The following is a 16,425-nucleotide window of genomic DNA, read 5'->3' as shown; positions in this document are numbered from 1 at the left end:
ATAAAAAGCAGCACCTAATTAATATTCCATAAGTGATGTAAGTCATCAGAAATCTGAGTGAAGGACACATAAGGTAGTAATGAAAGTTTAATTTTAATCCCAGAGAATGCAAGTACTAGGCTGAATAATAATCTCAGAAGCTTGTGTGATGCTGCCGGCAGGGCTTGAAATGGGGTATGGAAGGAAATGAATACAACTGTTCACCTCACTAGATCTCCTTGACCCATCCCACATCATCTGTTCCCTCCCCACCAAGACAGGAAAGGGAAGGGGGAGGAAAGGAGCCTTCTGGGGAAACAGGAGGCTTCTGGGGAAGTTGTTCCTTCTTAGAAGAAGAAAGAAAAACAAAAACAAACTATGATTAATAAGACGGGGAGAAGTAAGTAACACTAAATTTGGCTTCTGAAATCTAGGGCATGGGTTCCCATTCTACAAGTCTCACTGATTGACAGATTAATCATATTTTAGACCTCTTGCCAATCCCAGCAAATCACAATGCAGAAATTGTACATCTCTGTATAATGAGATGCAAGTAGAAATAACTGCTAAAAGATTTAAATGTCTGACTTCTTGAAAAGCTATAAACACTCTCCTGAGTAATTACTGGGTTAAGGAAGGAAATAGAAAGTGAAATGAAAGACAATGTAGAAAGTAAAAAGAAAGTGCTACATATCAAAATAAGATAAAATCTTTAAGATTTTAAAGAAATAATAAAATTAATGGGGAAGGGGGAAAGCACAGTCAGCTGGAACACTGAAGACCGGTCTTCCCTCTGAACCCCTCATCACCTCCTCCCTCCCTCCTTCCTCTCCTCCACTCCCACTGCTCCCGGCTGGGCCCTTCACAGATCTCCCCACTCCCCACAGGTCCTGGGATGACTTCAGATTCACAAAGGACCTCTTTTTGCTCTTTGTCAGGCAGCAGAGCTGTTCAGCTCCAGCCTCAGAATTGGGTGAGGGAGGTCCGTGACTTCCCGTCTGCCTCAGTTCACTGAGTATGCTCAAAGGGATGTGTTGGTCAGAGCCTCATGACTGTGGTGATTCACAGAAAAGTCCTTAAGGACATAAACCCAAATGGCAGAGAAAGAGTAAGACCTCTGACAAATGAAGCTGGAGTGCAGCTGCAGCAAGCAGATACACCAGAGTAGCACCATTTTCTAGTGAAGCACAGGTTGAAATCAATTTTAGTTCAAAGAAGTGTCTTTCCAGAGATGGCAGAAAGAAAGAGGACATCAGGCGATGTCGAGTAACTTGCATTCTTAGCATATTGAATTTGGAGTTTTGGCAGAGACTAGAAACATTTGGCTGGTTTCTTAGCACTTTTGTTGTCAGCACAGTTTTTCCCAAATTGCTTTGTCATCCTGATGCTTTTTAATGAAGTGATAAAATATGCTATTGTTCAGAACAGGTGAAAACAGTTCTACCCATTGGCATGATGGGAGCCAGGGAATAGACTGAGATGGTAGAACCACCTAGGTTTGGAGTTTCAAGGGATTGTATGGCATAAATCCTTCCTGTGTGTAGAGGAGTTGTGTGCTTATGTGGAGATCACAAACCCCACAGAACTAGTGAGATGGAGAGCAGTGAGTGAGAAGAGGAGCTATGGAAATCAACATCATCAAGGAAACTCCAGGGGCTTTCCTGGTGACTCAGTGGTAAAGAATTCTCCTGCCAATGAAGGAGATGTGGGTTAGATCCCTGATTCAGAAATATCCCATATGCCACAGAGCAGTAAGCCAATGAGCCACAGCTGTTGAGCCTGTGCTCTGCTGCTGCTAAGTCGCTTCAGTCGTGTCCAACTCTGTGCAACCCCACAGACGGCAGCCCACCAGGCTCCCCCGTCCCTGGGATTCTCCAGGCAAGAATACTGGAGTGGGTTGCCATTTCCTTCTCCAATGCATGAAAGTGAAAAGTGAAAGTGAAGTTGCTCAGTCGTGTCCAACTCTTTGCAACCCCATGGACTGCAGCCTACCAGGCTCCTCTGTCCATGGGATTTTCCAGGCAAGAGGACTGGAGTGGGGTGCCATCACCTTCTCCGGAGCCTGTGCTCTAGAGCCTGGGATCCACAACTAGTGAGCCCACGTGTCCTAGAGCCTGTGCTCCACAACAAGAAAAGCCACTTCCATGAGAAGCCTGTCCACTGCAACTAGAGAGTAGCCCCTGCCTGCAACAACTAGAGAAAGCCCAGATGCATCAACAAAGACCCAGCACAGTCAATAATAAAAAAGGAAGGAAGGAAGAGAAAGAAAGAGAAAGAAAGCTCCAAACTATTGGAGCACATCAAGAGGATGGCCAGCGCTCTCTGATATAAATGGAACAATATGGCATGGAAACATGAGAAAGGACTTTGACTCTCTGTTTCACTAAAGGCAAGATATTTAACATCAGTTAAAATCAACTTCTTCATCCATAATAGGAACAGTAATACTATTCTTTATAGAATAATTAGAAGAGGTCATTCACTCACTTATCTATTCATTCTCTGCATGGTTAATCAAACAACATTCATCCCAGGTTCTGTGTTGGGGATGGGTGTATAAAGCACAGAGATATTAAACATGCAAGCATACAATTACATACTTTCAAGGTGGGAAAAGTCTCATGAAGGAAAGAAATATATGAGTGAAAATAACAGGACTGATGCCTTTAGTTGAATGTTAGAGGTAGCTTCCCTAAGGATGTCACATTTTGAGTTTGAAGATGAGAAGGGATTAGAAATGCGAAGATCCAGGAGAAGGAGGAACTGAGAAAAAAAACCATGACAAATATGAAGAACTGAAAATAGACTATGTGGCTAGAATCAACAGAGGTGATGCAGAGAGAAACAGGAGCTACACGGGAACTAAATTTTGTAGGGCTTTGTACACGGGTGTAAATGTACTGAGCTTTGCTCAGTGAAAAGGGAAACTATTAGAATGTTCTTAGCACAGTGTCTGGCACACCAGGAGGTGAAAATTAACGTGACCGTGATTCCAATGACTACAATGGGGGGAGGAGGAGAGGGGGTGGCAGCAGCTGACATACTGGAGTTTGCAATCATATAGGAACACATTCTAGGTAAAACTAGACAGGTATTCCCTGTTTTAGAAAAGCAGATTAAAGAAACAAATCAAGGACAAATTTACTTTATTGGTAGAGATATTAAAAGCAATACTATTTCAAGAGGCATAAAAAGCTTTAAAAATTTAGCTATGAAATCACAAAACATAATAATGGTGAAAGATAATAACCTAAGAAAACAATTTTTAGTTCTTGTGGCTTCTGTCATCTCTTACCCCTCACCCTTTAATCTATCATTTGAAAAGAGGTCCCGTTCCCCTCCAGATGAATGAAGGCTGGTCTCCAGGATCAAGTCTTTATTTAGCTAAGGGCCATTTCAACTTGAGGCTCACGTCACTAGAAGCCACGTCTTAAATGCTACTGTATAGTAAGGTTAGTAAGGCTCTGATTTTAGCTGTCTCAGTTGGACCAAGCCTAAGTGCCAGCATATTTGGTTTGCTTTGAATTAGGATGTGATACTTAACCATATTTTAAAAATAATTTTATCTGGACACAAATCTGGACACATAGCAGATACAAACAAATGAGCACATATATTAAGACCTTGCATTGGGACCTGATCCATTATAGATGTTAAAGCTTACTTGTCACTGGCTCCAGACACACCTACAATTTCATATAAACTGTATTTTTAAGTCTAATTAATTTTAGCTCTTTCTACAGGACATGGTCCTTTTGTTTTTAAATTGACTTTTATTGGAGCATGGTTGCTTTACAATGTTGTTTTAGTTTCTGCTGTACAGCAAAGCAAATCAGCTCTCTATATACATACATGCCCTCATTTTTGGATTTCCTTCCTATTTAGGTCACCAAGACACAGTTTCTTTTTAAGAACTAATTTTTTCAATTAAAAAACACACTTTTGTATGAGTAGTTTGTCATCAGGAACTAGATCCATCTGCTGAAGGTAAAAATCAGAAGCCATTTGGGCTGTCCTGTAGGGTTAAATCATAGGTCACAGGTTATAAATTCCATCTCTGAGCCTGAAAAAATCAGTGTTTGCTGAATAAATAGCACAATCAATGAAAAATCTGGGCTTCGTCCACAGAACAGTAAAATTTGAAATGGTCCTTCTCATTTCTTTGCAAATGTGACCTACAGTAAAGAATGGACTTGGTGTGGTGATGCCTCTGCAAGTGACCATGGCATGACTTCAGCTGACTTTTATTTTTGGAGGATAATTGCTTAACAGTGTTGTGGTGGTCTCTGCTATACACCAATGTGAATCAGTCATAATTATATATATATATATACATCCCTTCCCTCTTGAGTCTCCCTCCTCTGTCCCATTCCACCCAGCTGACTTATTAAGAAAAAATAAAATTATTTTTTTGGTTCAAACCAGGCTCAAATATGAGTCATCTTTCTCTAGTTTAGATTTCAATAATGAAAAGTCAACAACAATAAAATCAGAAACAATAATGGAAAATTTCTGTGGCTTACAACGACTATGCTTATTCTCCACACATGTTAACATGCCAGTGTAGGGTCAGGGGCAGCTCTGCTGGTCTGGTCCCCTGTTCCATCTGTCCCTGGGACCCCAGCCCTTAGTCTTGTGAGAGCAGAAAAGAAAAGGTGGTTGAATCATGTAGTGACTCCCAACGCTTGTTCTTGGAAACAGGCACATCACTTCTGCTCACATTCATTTGGGCAAAGCAAGCCCTGTGGCCAAGCCCAGAGTCAAGGACAAGGACAAGTCAAGGCCATTTAATAATGGCCATAGGGAAGCAGCACAAGTCACAAAGCAATGAGCTTGTGAGATATTCAGTCTCTTTCTGGAGGGATGTGAGTACTTAGAAAAATAATGCATTCTGTCCCCGTGCACAAGCACAAAAGAAAGAGGTTTTTGTGATGTTGTGCAAATTCACAAGTCCTCTGATACTGAATGCAGGATGTGCATTTAGTATCACTCTAGAGCATTCAGGGTTGTGGTTATATTATCGCCATGCCTAGGATCCAGGGAGAATACAGACTTTCAGAATTAATAAGGTTTCATTTCCACAGAGAGAGACAGAAACATATCCAAAATCAATTGTACCTTCTAGGTTTAAAGCCCTTGAGCCCTATAAGTTCCTCTGAAAACATTTGGGCTGTAACTGTCTTTCTCCTTGCTGAAGTCCTTGAATTTCATTAGTGAGGCCCAGGGGAATGGCCCACTTTAGCTAGCTCTGCTGCTATTTGGCTGTTTTTCTTCCGCCTTGTCGTCTGCTAATGGGCAGAAGAGAAGAGAGAGACATTCGCTGCAGTCTTAGCAGAAGCGAATGGCACCCTGGAGGATTCCAGAACAGGAAGCTCTCTTACTCTGTGTTCATGCTTTCTGGTTTCTAGGCACTGTAGTATGTCTCTAACAAAAACTGAACCATCATACCACGCCTTAAAATTAATGAACCAGCAAGCGTCCATCAGATACCTATTAGCAGAGTTTCGTGTTAGAAGACGAAGGTGGTACAGGAATTTTCTCTTCCCTAAGAGATCTGCTGTTTGGTTGGAGACCTATGTAACATAAAGTAATGGCAGTATGTGAAATTTACGTTACAGCTCACAGAAAGGAACTGGTTTGGGATGAGTCAGTGGTAAGGCATGCAATTTCCAACATCTGTGTAAGACTTTATCATATGGCTGTACCATGATTTATTTAATCACCCTCCTATTATTAGACATTTGGAATATTTTCAATTCTTATGTTTATAGAGCATATTGATGTGGAACCTTGTGTGTCTTTGTCTGAATCTTGAATGATTTCCTTATGACAGAGTGTTAGAAGTGAAGTTACCAGGTCCAAAACTATGAACACTTCCAAGACTCTTGATACATTTGTCTAGTTACTTTCCAGAAATTTATACTCCCACCAGCTAAGGATGGGAGTAACATGTTACCGTATCTCCACCATCTTTGGCTATCGCACTTGTAAGCTCTTCCCTTTACTGTCCATTCCCCTTGACCTGGATATTCTTTCAATTTTCAGTTTAAAAGTTATTTCTGCTGAGATAGTCCCTAATTTTCTGTGGGAGTTCAGAGTATTTGGTTAAGTCAGTGGTTCTCTACACTTCAAGACCTTCCAGTGTGACTCTTACACTATTCTGAAATGAAATTCATAGATGATATCAGTTCACATTGTATACATACATTATGTAAATACATCTGTAAGAGTAAGATTTAGGAGAAATAAAGCAAAGTTAAAGAAATTATGTCAGTGTGTTAAAAGCCTGGGCAAGCTGCACTTGAAGACAGAATGAAGTCATAAATTGTTTGTTCCCTGAACCATATGAATGCTACACTAAAAATGCAAGCTGACATGGCCATGTGGGTTGGAGATGAATTTTCTGAAATGGTGACCAATTTTTGACAGATTTCCAGGAATAAAAAATAACTTCTTTTGATTTACATTCTACTTGTAATCCTGGAAAATCTGGTACATATTAGAACTGAGCAGAAGTATTTTGCATCTGGTATACAAAATAGAGGTAGATTTTACATTTATAATTATCATTGCAATGAAGGACACACAGGACACAGGAGAACCCTTGTGTGTGACTGTCTCTCACATTTCAGGGTGTTTCATATCTCCAGTCCCCAGCCACTAAATGTCAATAGCACCCCAACCACCTTCATGCTAGTAATTAAAACAAAGCCAAAAATTGCCTTCACAGATTTCCAGAATGTTTAATTGAGGTACCTATGGTGAACCATTGTGTTAAGCAATATCAGCATGCTCTACATTCTCAAACATGACAGTCATGCTTTTTTGGGGAAAAAAATGCACTTGCTTGTTGTGCACTTCTGTAAGTGGTGACTCTTTCACAGTTATGTCACAGGCACAGGTGCTGGTGTTTGTCAATACCTTGATAATGTTAGCTGTGGAGATGGAGCTATGTTTGGACAGCCAGCTCTTCCAAAAGAATTCTGTAGAACAAAAGTAGTGATGTATATTCATAGAAGAATTCCTGATTTGAGTGAGAAACTTCTGAAAGGTCAAGAATAGCAGCAGTTATTCTTTAGTCCACTTTTTCTAGTACTAGGCATTTTGCTAAGGAATTCACAGGTTGGTTTCATCTATTTGATCCAGCTCCTTGAGTTTGGCTTAGATTTAGTAACTTGTTCAAAGTTATTAAGTGTGGAGGTTTGTCAGCAACAGAGGTGGGAATTGAGTTCAGTTTACGACTCCATAGACCAGATTCATGGCCACCACACTGTAAGATACTGACTGTTGATTTAAAATAGGTGGTCTTTATTATATGAAGGACATTTCTTTTTGCTCCTGACTTTCTAAGAGTTTTGCTTCTAATAAATAGAAATGCTGACATTTCTTGCCATCTATAGAGATAAAACAGTTTAGCTTATTGGATCTATTGGCAAGTTTAATTTATAATAGGACTATTTCTAATAATCCCTGCGTCATGCTTATCCTCATGTTTGTTTTGATACATAAGCCTACAAAGAGTGAATTCACTTTTCTTGAACTGTGTTTAGGATTTTTGTGTCTATATTAATAGATGAGATCTACTCATAGTTTTCCTTTGTATTATCTGTGTTGGGCTTTGGTGAGATGATTCTGAGAATAATTATTTGGGAATTGTTCCATGTTTGAGGGTTCTTTAGAACAAATTATGTATGGGAATTGGCTTTTCCTTCAATGCCTAATTTAATTTACTAGGTAGAGCATCTTCTAGAAGGTTATTTTGGGGGGAAACTAATTATTTGTAATATTTTCAGTTTTATCCATGACTTATTATCTACTCAGATTTTATTTTTCTCCTTCTTGAGATAACTTTGGTAATTTAGATTTTTCTGGGGATAAACATTTCAAACATTCAACTATATTAACATAGTGTTGTACCTAAAATTATTATACAAGTTTTTCAGAATCTGTGTGTTTGTATCACCTTTGTCATTTTAAATTTTTTGTATTTGTGCTCATTTTCTTTTTTTATTCTTTTTCTTTGTTGATTAGATTTCTTGATTAGGATTAAAGATCAATTTTTATTTTTCTCTTTAGGTTCGAGATGATCAAACCTTACTTGGAAAAGTCTGTGGCAATGAAACCGTCTCTCACATTAAATCCATTACTAACAGTATCTGGATCAGGCTTAAAATGGATGCTTCTGTTGTCAGAGCTAGTTTCAGTGCTGTTTATCAAGTGGGTAAGAAAATTTAATTTTAAATGTCTCATTTGCATGATTGTAACATTTTCATTTCTTGAAATATTTTAGTCATTCTATGTCGTCGAGTGGTAAGGGGAAAATTCTAATAGTAAGGTCACATTGCGTTATATCTTTATGCAGAGTGAAACTCTGCAATAAAATTGAGGGCAACAGTCATTTATCTCTGGACAAATACTACTGTTGTTTTCATACTCACAGCTTGTGGAGGAGAATTAACTGGAGAAGGGGTCATTCGCTCGCCCTTTTACCCTAATGTGTATCCAGGAGAAAGAGTCTGCGTGTGGACCATCCGCCAACCCCAAAGTCAAGTGGTTCTTCTCAACTTCACTGCCTTTGACATGGGAGGTTCTGCCCACTGTGATACAGATTATATCGAGGTGAGAGTAAAACACTTTTGAATATCTGCATTTGATGAGATGTTATTAAAAATATTATGTTATTCTCACTCAGTTACATGAAACAAAACTCGTTTATAGATGCAAAATCCTCAACAAAATTCTAGCTGGATCCAGCAGCATATAAAGAGGATTATATAGCCCAGAAATGCAAGGCTGCTATATATCCAAAAATAATCAGTATAAGATAAAGGGGGAAAATCCCCACTTAATTACCTCAATAAATGCAAATAAAAAACATTTGACAAAGTTCAGTATCTTTTCATGAAACAACACTCAACAAACCAAGAACAGAACGTAACTTCCTTAATCTGATAAAGGACATCTATGAATATATAGATGCAAAATTCTTAACAAAATTCTAGCTAAATGAATCCAGCAGTGTATAAAGCTAACATCAATTTTAATAATAAAACATTAAATACTTTGCCTCTGTGTCATCAGTAAAAAGGCAAAGATGTTTGTTCTTACCATGTGTTTTCAACATTATACTGGAAATTCTAGTTAGGACAATAAGCAAGGAAAGGAGATAAAATGCATCTAGAACGGAAAGGAAGAAACATGATTATTTCAATTCACAGATAGTATTGTCTATAGAAAATCTTAAGGAATGCACACACATACACATAAAATATCAAAACTAACAAATTCAGCAGTTTGTGGGATACAAGATCAAAATATGATAGCCCTATCCTTTTTATACACTAGCAATGAACAGTTTGAAAATTAAATCAAGGAAACAGTTTCATTTCCAATAGCATTCAGTTCAGTTCAGTCGCTCAGTCGTGTCCGACTCTTTGCGACCCCATGAATCGCAGCACACCAGGCCTCCCTGTCCATCACCAACTCCCAGAGTTCACTCAGACTCACGTCCATCGAGTCTGTGATGCCATCCAGCCATCTCATCCTCTGTCATCCCCTTCTTCTCCTGCCCCCAGTCCCTCCCAGCCAATAGCATAAAAAAGAATAAACATTGAGGAATATAGCTTTAAAGAGACATATAAAATCTATACCCTTGAAAACGACAAAGGAAGGAAATTAAAGACCTCTATAAATAGAAAGACATCTCAAATTAATGGATTATAAGAACTAATGTTGTTAAAATGACAATACTACTTAAATTTATCTAAAGATTCAATTCAGTCTCTACTGAAATCCCAGTGGGAATTTTCACAGAAACTCATAAGTTGATTGTAAAATTCTTATAGAAATGCAAGGGAACCAGAATAAGCAGAAGCATTCTTGAAAAAGAGCAACATTGGAGGAGTCATAATTATGACTTTAAAACTTTAAACAGTGCTATAATAATCAAGTAAGGATATTACATGTATTATGCAAGTAAGAATAAAAATATGGAACAATAGAACAGAACAGAAAATCCAGAAATAAATTGCTATATCTTTATGATCAATTGATTTTTGAAAAGAGCACCAAGACTTTCAATGGGAAGAAATGGTTTTTTCAAGTAGTGTTGAATATGCACAACTGAAATTAGGAAACTGGACCGTTTCCTTACACCATACAAAAAAATTAACTCAAAATGGATCACCAACCTAAATTTGGGAGCTAAAATCATGAAATTCTTGAAGAAAACAGGAGTCAGTGTTTATGATTTGGGGTTAGGCAAAGCCTTCTTACATCTGACACAAAAAATACAACAAAAGAAAAACTGAAAAATTTGAACTTCATTGAAATTAAAAATAAATAATCTAATTTTTAAATGGGCAAAGAATATGAATTTATATATTTATATAAAGAAGATATACAAAAGATACTCAACATCACTAATCATCAGGGAAATACAAATCAAACCACAATGAGATGCTGCTTCATAACCACTAGGATAACTATAATCAAGAAGTCAGATAATAACAAGTGTTGAAATTGGAACCCTTTTACACATTTCCCACCAATGGTGAACATTTAAATGGTATGGCTGTCGTAGAAAACAATTGCTCAAAAAGTTAAGGAGATGGCAATGGCAACCCACTCCAGTACTCTTGCCTGGAAAATCCCATGGATGGAGGAGCCTGGTAGACTGCAGTCCATGGGGTCACTAAGAGTTGGGCACTACTGAACAACTCCACTTTCACTTTTCACTTTCATGCATTGGAGAAGGAAATGGCAACCCACTCCAGCATTCTTGCCTGGAGAATCCCAGGTATGGGGGAGCCTAGTGGGCTGCCGTCTATGGGGTCGCACAGAGTTGGACATGACTGAAGCGACTTAGCAGCAGTAGCAGCAGCAAAAAGTTAAACATAGAGTTATCATTTGATCCAGCAATTCCGCTTCTAGGTATACACTGAAGGAAAGTGAAATATATATTCACACAAAAGTTGTACCTAAATGACTACAGTCATTATTCATAGTAGCCAGAAAGTAGAAACAACCTAAATGTCCATCAATTGATATGTGGAATAATGAAATGTGATATATCCATGCAATGGAATATTATATGGTATTAAAAGAAATGCAGTAATGATACACACTACAACATGGATGAACTTTGAAAACACTATGCGAAGTGAAAGGAACTAGTTACAAAAGACTGCATATTGTATGATGCCATTTATTTGAAATGTCCGGAAGAGGAAATCCATAGAAATAGAAAACAGAATAATGGCTTTGTGGGGCTGGGGCTTGAGGGGAATGGGGAGTGGCTGCTGATGGGGATGGAGTTTCTTTTCAGTTCAGTTCAGTTCAGTTGTGTCCGACTCTTTGCGACCCCATGAATCGCAGCATGCCAGGCCTCCCTGTCCATCACCATCTCTCGGAGTTCACTCAGACTCACGTCCATCGAGTCCATGATGCCATCCAGCCATCTCATCCTGGGTTGTCCCCTTCTCCTCCTGCCCCCAATCCCTCCCAGTGTCAGAGTATTTTCCAATGAGTTAACTCTTCGCATGAGGTGTCCAAAGTACTGGAGCTTCAGCTTGAGCATCATTCCTTCCAAAGAAATCCCAGGGCTGATCTCCTTCAGAATGGACTGGTTGGATCTCCTTTTAGGGCAACTAAAATATTCTCAAATTGATTTTTACTATATTAACAGACTTTATTAAAAAATTATTCTTGAAGTAGTTTTCCAAAATAAATATCTAGGAGAGTAAATTTGAACATATCTTTTTTACTTAGATTGGTAGCAGTTCCATTTTGGGTTCTCTTGAAAATGAAAAGCATTGTGGCACAGACATCCCTTCGTTTATAACATCCGTGTACAATTCTCTTCATGTCATATTCGTGAAAAGTTCTTCTACTGAAAACCATGGTTTTGTGGCTGAATTTAGCAGTGAAGCTTTAGGTAAGTGATTCTTCTACTTTGCCCTTGGGGCTTGTATCAGAATAAGTGAATAATGGAAACATATTATTATAGAAAATTAATCTATACTGTAGGTGTGCAGTCACCTATGCTGTAAAAATTTTAAAGTACACTTAAAGGCAAAGGAAATATATATTTCCTAATCAGCACATCTCAGTGGTTTACTGATGCCTATTAATAAGAGAAAAATTTAGGTTATCCTAGGTGGCACAAAAGGAAACATTTCCTTTTAGACCTTTTAAGAGGTTATGATAAGATTATTTTATTTGGAATTCCAGGTAGCTTGTTGATTCTAATTTTAATCAGAATTAAAAATAATTTGTATAATTATTAGTATTTTTATTTCAACAGCATGTGGTAAAGTTCTTACAGAGTCAACTGGAAGCATTCAAAGTCCTGGCCATCCAAATATCTACCCCCATGGCATCAGTTGTACCTGGCACATCATAGTCCAGCCTGGTCACCTGATTCATCTGAGATTCAGAGAATTTCATCTGGAGTTTCATTACAATTGCACAAAGGACTATCTAGAAGTTTATGACACTGGTTCCCAGACATCTCTTGGGAGGTGAGAATATTTTATTTTTTCTTTTTAACATGAAAATTTCCTGCTTTCTTGTGTTCCTGCTTCTGTAAAATATGTTAAAATCTACCATGTTGTGTTATTAAAAATAAGTGAGATCAACACACCTCTCAGTGACATTTCCTATATCATTATTCACTACTATGTAGCCTTGGGCATTAGTAATTACCTTTTGACATGAGGATATACCCATGAAGGCATCACCAAAATCAAAACAATGCTCATATCCATCACCCTCACATCTTCTTCCTGCCTTCAAACCTTCTATAAGTCTTCATTTCTGCCCCTCTTCCCCATCCCCAGGAAATCATTGCACTGCTTTCTATCACTGTAAGTTAGTTTGCATATCTGAAATTGTATAAAAGCAGAATCATTCTGTATGTACTCGTTTTTCATCTGACTTTTCTCAGTCAGCATATTTTGTTGAGTTCCTTTAGTCTGAGGGTTAATAGTTTAATGAAATCTGAAACTGTTAGTTCTTGAAATGCTTTTTTAGTCTCTTTTGCCCTTGGAAATCTAATTGCACCTATCTTAGGCCATTTGATATTGTCCCACAACTCACTGATACTCTGTTTATTTGAGTTTGTCTTTGTGCATTTCATTTTGGAAAGTACCTATCGCTCTGTATTCAAGTGCACCAATCTTTCCTCCTATAGTGTCTATTCTGCTATCAATTCTGCCAAGTACATTTTTCCATCATAGACATTATAATTTTCACTTCTGGAAATTCATGTGAGGCCATCTTTTATTCCACATCCCTACTTTACATATTAATTTTTTCCTTCTAGCATCTTAAATTGGCGGGATACAGTTATAAATATTTTGATGTCTTTGCTGATTCAGTCCTTCTTGGTATATTATGATTGATGAATTTTTCTTCTCTTTATGGGCTATACTTTCCTCCTTCTTTTCATAGTTGGTAATACTTGATATTACCAATTCGTTGGAAAAGATTTTGGTGCTGGGGAAGATTGAGGGCAGGAGGAGAAGGGGGCAACAGAGGATGAGATGGTTGAATGGCATCACTGACTCAATGCACATGAATATGAGCAGCCCGGTGTGCTGCAGTCCATGGGGTCACAAACAGTCAGACACGACTTAGCGACTGAACAACGTTTGATAGGATGACAGACATTTTCAGTTTTGTGTTTGTGTACCAGACACTATTGTATTACTCTAAGTATTCTTGGGTTTTGTTTTTGGATGCAGTTAAGTTACTCAGAAACAGTTTGATCATTGTTATTCACTTGTCTCCTGTCTCTGAAGAGTTATTGTCTTTCACTGCTTGATATCTAGTGTCTTGAGAACCGTTGTTTTTATCTATTTTGTCCAGGTTTTCAGTTGTTTCAGAAAAAAAGATTATGTAAATCTAGCCCCTGTTATTACATCTTTGTTGGACATAGATATCTCTTGATTCCCTTTTCCCCCTTTTTTTGTATTTCATTTTCTTTTTCCTCATCCATTTTTTAAACATTTAAACATTTTTTTCCTTATCCATTGTTTCCTTAAACTTATTTTGCCCCTAACTTTATTCTCCCTCTTCATTTTTTTGCTCTTCCTTTTCTTAATCTTTAAACTTTTAAAATTTCTTCCTTTTTATGGTTGGTACTTGACTCCTAATCACTGAAAATTACCTATTTTTTGCTGAATGATATAAATATTATTGTTGTTGTTCAAAAGAGAGACATTTTATAGAATATTAATTCATCTACCTTTGCTTTGATTAAGATATTAAATCATTTTTACACTGAAATGGTATTATACACCATTTGTTCCCCTTTTTCTGCCTCAGAAATTAACTCATCCATTTCCCATGTTTAATACTCTGTCTTATTTTGGTTTCTATTTCCACCCCCGTCATTCCTTTGCTTTTACCAAGTGTTCTTTGAATTGAGATTTTGATTTTCTAGTCACTTCTCTCACAAGTATTTCTAGATAAGAGCTCACAACATGATGTCTTACAGAATAGTTTTTCTGAGTAAAAATTGCTTTCTTCAGCAAAAATTTGACATGGATTAGCAATCAAACTCTTACCTCTGCATGGACCAGTGTTGTAAAGAGAGTAGAGTTCACCTGCATAAGGCTACCTATTCTAGACACTGTTCTAAGTTCCTTATATACGGTGTATTAACTCATACAATTCTCAGGACCGTTCTTTGAAGTAGGTCATATCACCATCCCCATTTTATAGATAGGAAAACTGAGACATCTGTCCAAAATCATAAGGCCTCTAAGGGATAGAGCTGACTCTAGACTCTGTGCTATGAGTTTATAATACATGATATTCCTTTGTTGTATAAGTATGTTTATTATATTTTTATTAATAAGTTCATTAATGTGCTATATGGTGACCTACTGTAGCTCAGAATTTCTAATTTCATTAAAATTATGTTGTATGACATGTCACACACTTAGGCACATACATAAAACCATCTAAAGGAAGTAACTGTGAGTTTGGATGATCTTTAGCAACTTTGTGTATGCTTTGTGCTTGAAATAAATTTGTTTTTTAAGGTTAATATGGGATATTATTATTGTGTTTTTTTAACATGTCCTAATTTGGAACTCTGAATGCAGAGTTTCAAAGAATGGCAAGAAGAGATAAGAAAGCCTTCTTCAGCAATCAATGCAAAGAAATAAAGGAAAAGAACAGAATGGGAAAGACTAGAGATCTCTTTAAGAAAATTAGAGATAGCAAGGGAACATTTCATGCAAAGATGGGCTCGATAAAGGACAGAAATGGTATGGACCTAACAAAAGCAGAAGATATTAAGAAGAGGTGGCAAGAATACACAGAAGAACTGTACAAAAAAGATCTTCACGACCCAGATAATCACAATGGTGTGATCACTCATCTAGAGCCAGACATCCTGGAATGTGAAGTCAAGTGGGCCTTAGAAAGCATCAATACGAACAAAGCTGAAGGAGGTGATGGAATTCCAGTTGAGCTCTTTCAAATCCTGAAAGATGATGCTGTGAAAGTGCTGCACTCAATATGCCAGCAAATTTGGAAAACTCAGCAGTGGCCACAGGACTGGAAAAGGTCAGTTTTCATTCCAATCCCAAAGAAAGGCAATGCCAAAGAACGCTCAAACTACCACACAATTGCACTCATCTCACATGCTAGTAAAGTAATGCTCAAAATTCTCCAAGCCAGGCTTCAGCAATACATAAACCGTGAACTTCCAGATGTTCAAGCTGGTTTTTGAAAAGGCAGAGGAACCAGAGATCAAATTGCCAACATCCACTGGATCATGGAAAAAGCAAGAGAGTTCCAGAAAGCATCTATTTCTGCTTTATTGACTATGCCAAAGCTTTTGACTGTGTGGATCACAATAAACTGTGGAAAATTCTGAGAGAGATGGGAATACCAGACCACCTGACCTGCCTCTTGAGAAACCTGTATGCAGGTCAGGAAGCAACAGTTAGAACTAGACATGGAACAACAGACTGGTTCCAAATAGGAAAAGGAGTATGTCTAGGCTGTATATTGTCACCCTGCTTATTTAACTTCTATGCAGAGTGTATCATGAGAAATGCTGGACTGGAAGAAACACAAGCTGGAATTAAGATTGCTGGGAGAAATATCAATAACCTCATATATGCAGATGACACCACCCTTATGGCAGAAAGTGAAGAGGAGCTAAAAAGCCTCTTAATGAAAGTGAAAGAGGCGAGTGAAAAAGTTGGCTTAAAGCTTAACATTCAGAAAACGAAGATCATGGCATCTGGTCCCATCGCTTCATGGGAAATAGATGGGGAAACAGTGGAAACAGTGGCAGACTTTATGTTTTTGGGCTCCAAAATCACTGCAGATGGTGACTGCAGCCATGAAATTAAAAGATGCTTACTCCTTGGAAGAAAAGTTATGACCAACCTAGATGGCATATTCAAAAGCAGAGACGTTACT

The 16,425-nt window shown here is 37.8% G+C and overlaps 1 protein-coding gene across 1 annotated transcript in view; it reads left to right on the top strand.

Annotated features, from left to right (window-relative positions):
* Positions 1–16,425, top strand: part of CUBN (cubilin) — a 272,488-nt gene that overhangs the window by 44,075 nt on the left and 211,988 nt on the right. The window contains exons 18-21 of the mRNA XM_068987509.1: positions 8,056–8,200; positions 8,420–8,598; positions 11,749–11,914; positions 12,284–12,500. Coding sequence (XP_068843610.1) covers positions 8,056–8,200; positions 8,420–8,598; positions 11,749–11,914; positions 12,284–12,500 — 707 coding nt within the window. The remainder of the gene's footprint in view (positions 1–8,055; positions 8,201–8,419; positions 8,599–11,748; positions 11,915–12,283; positions 12,501–16,425) is intronic.

The sequence above is a fragment of the Capricornis sumatraensis genome, chromosome 15 (genome assembly GCF_032405125.1).
Source record: "Capricornis sumatraensis isolate serow.1 chromosome 15, serow.2, whole genome shotgun sequence".
Lineage (NCBI taxonomy): Eukaryota > Metazoa > Chordata > Mammalia > Artiodactyla > Bovidae > Capricornis > Capricornis sumatraensis.
The sequence above is the reverse complement of the archived record's forward strand: the minus strand, read 5'-3'. Positions and strand labels throughout refer to the sequence as shown.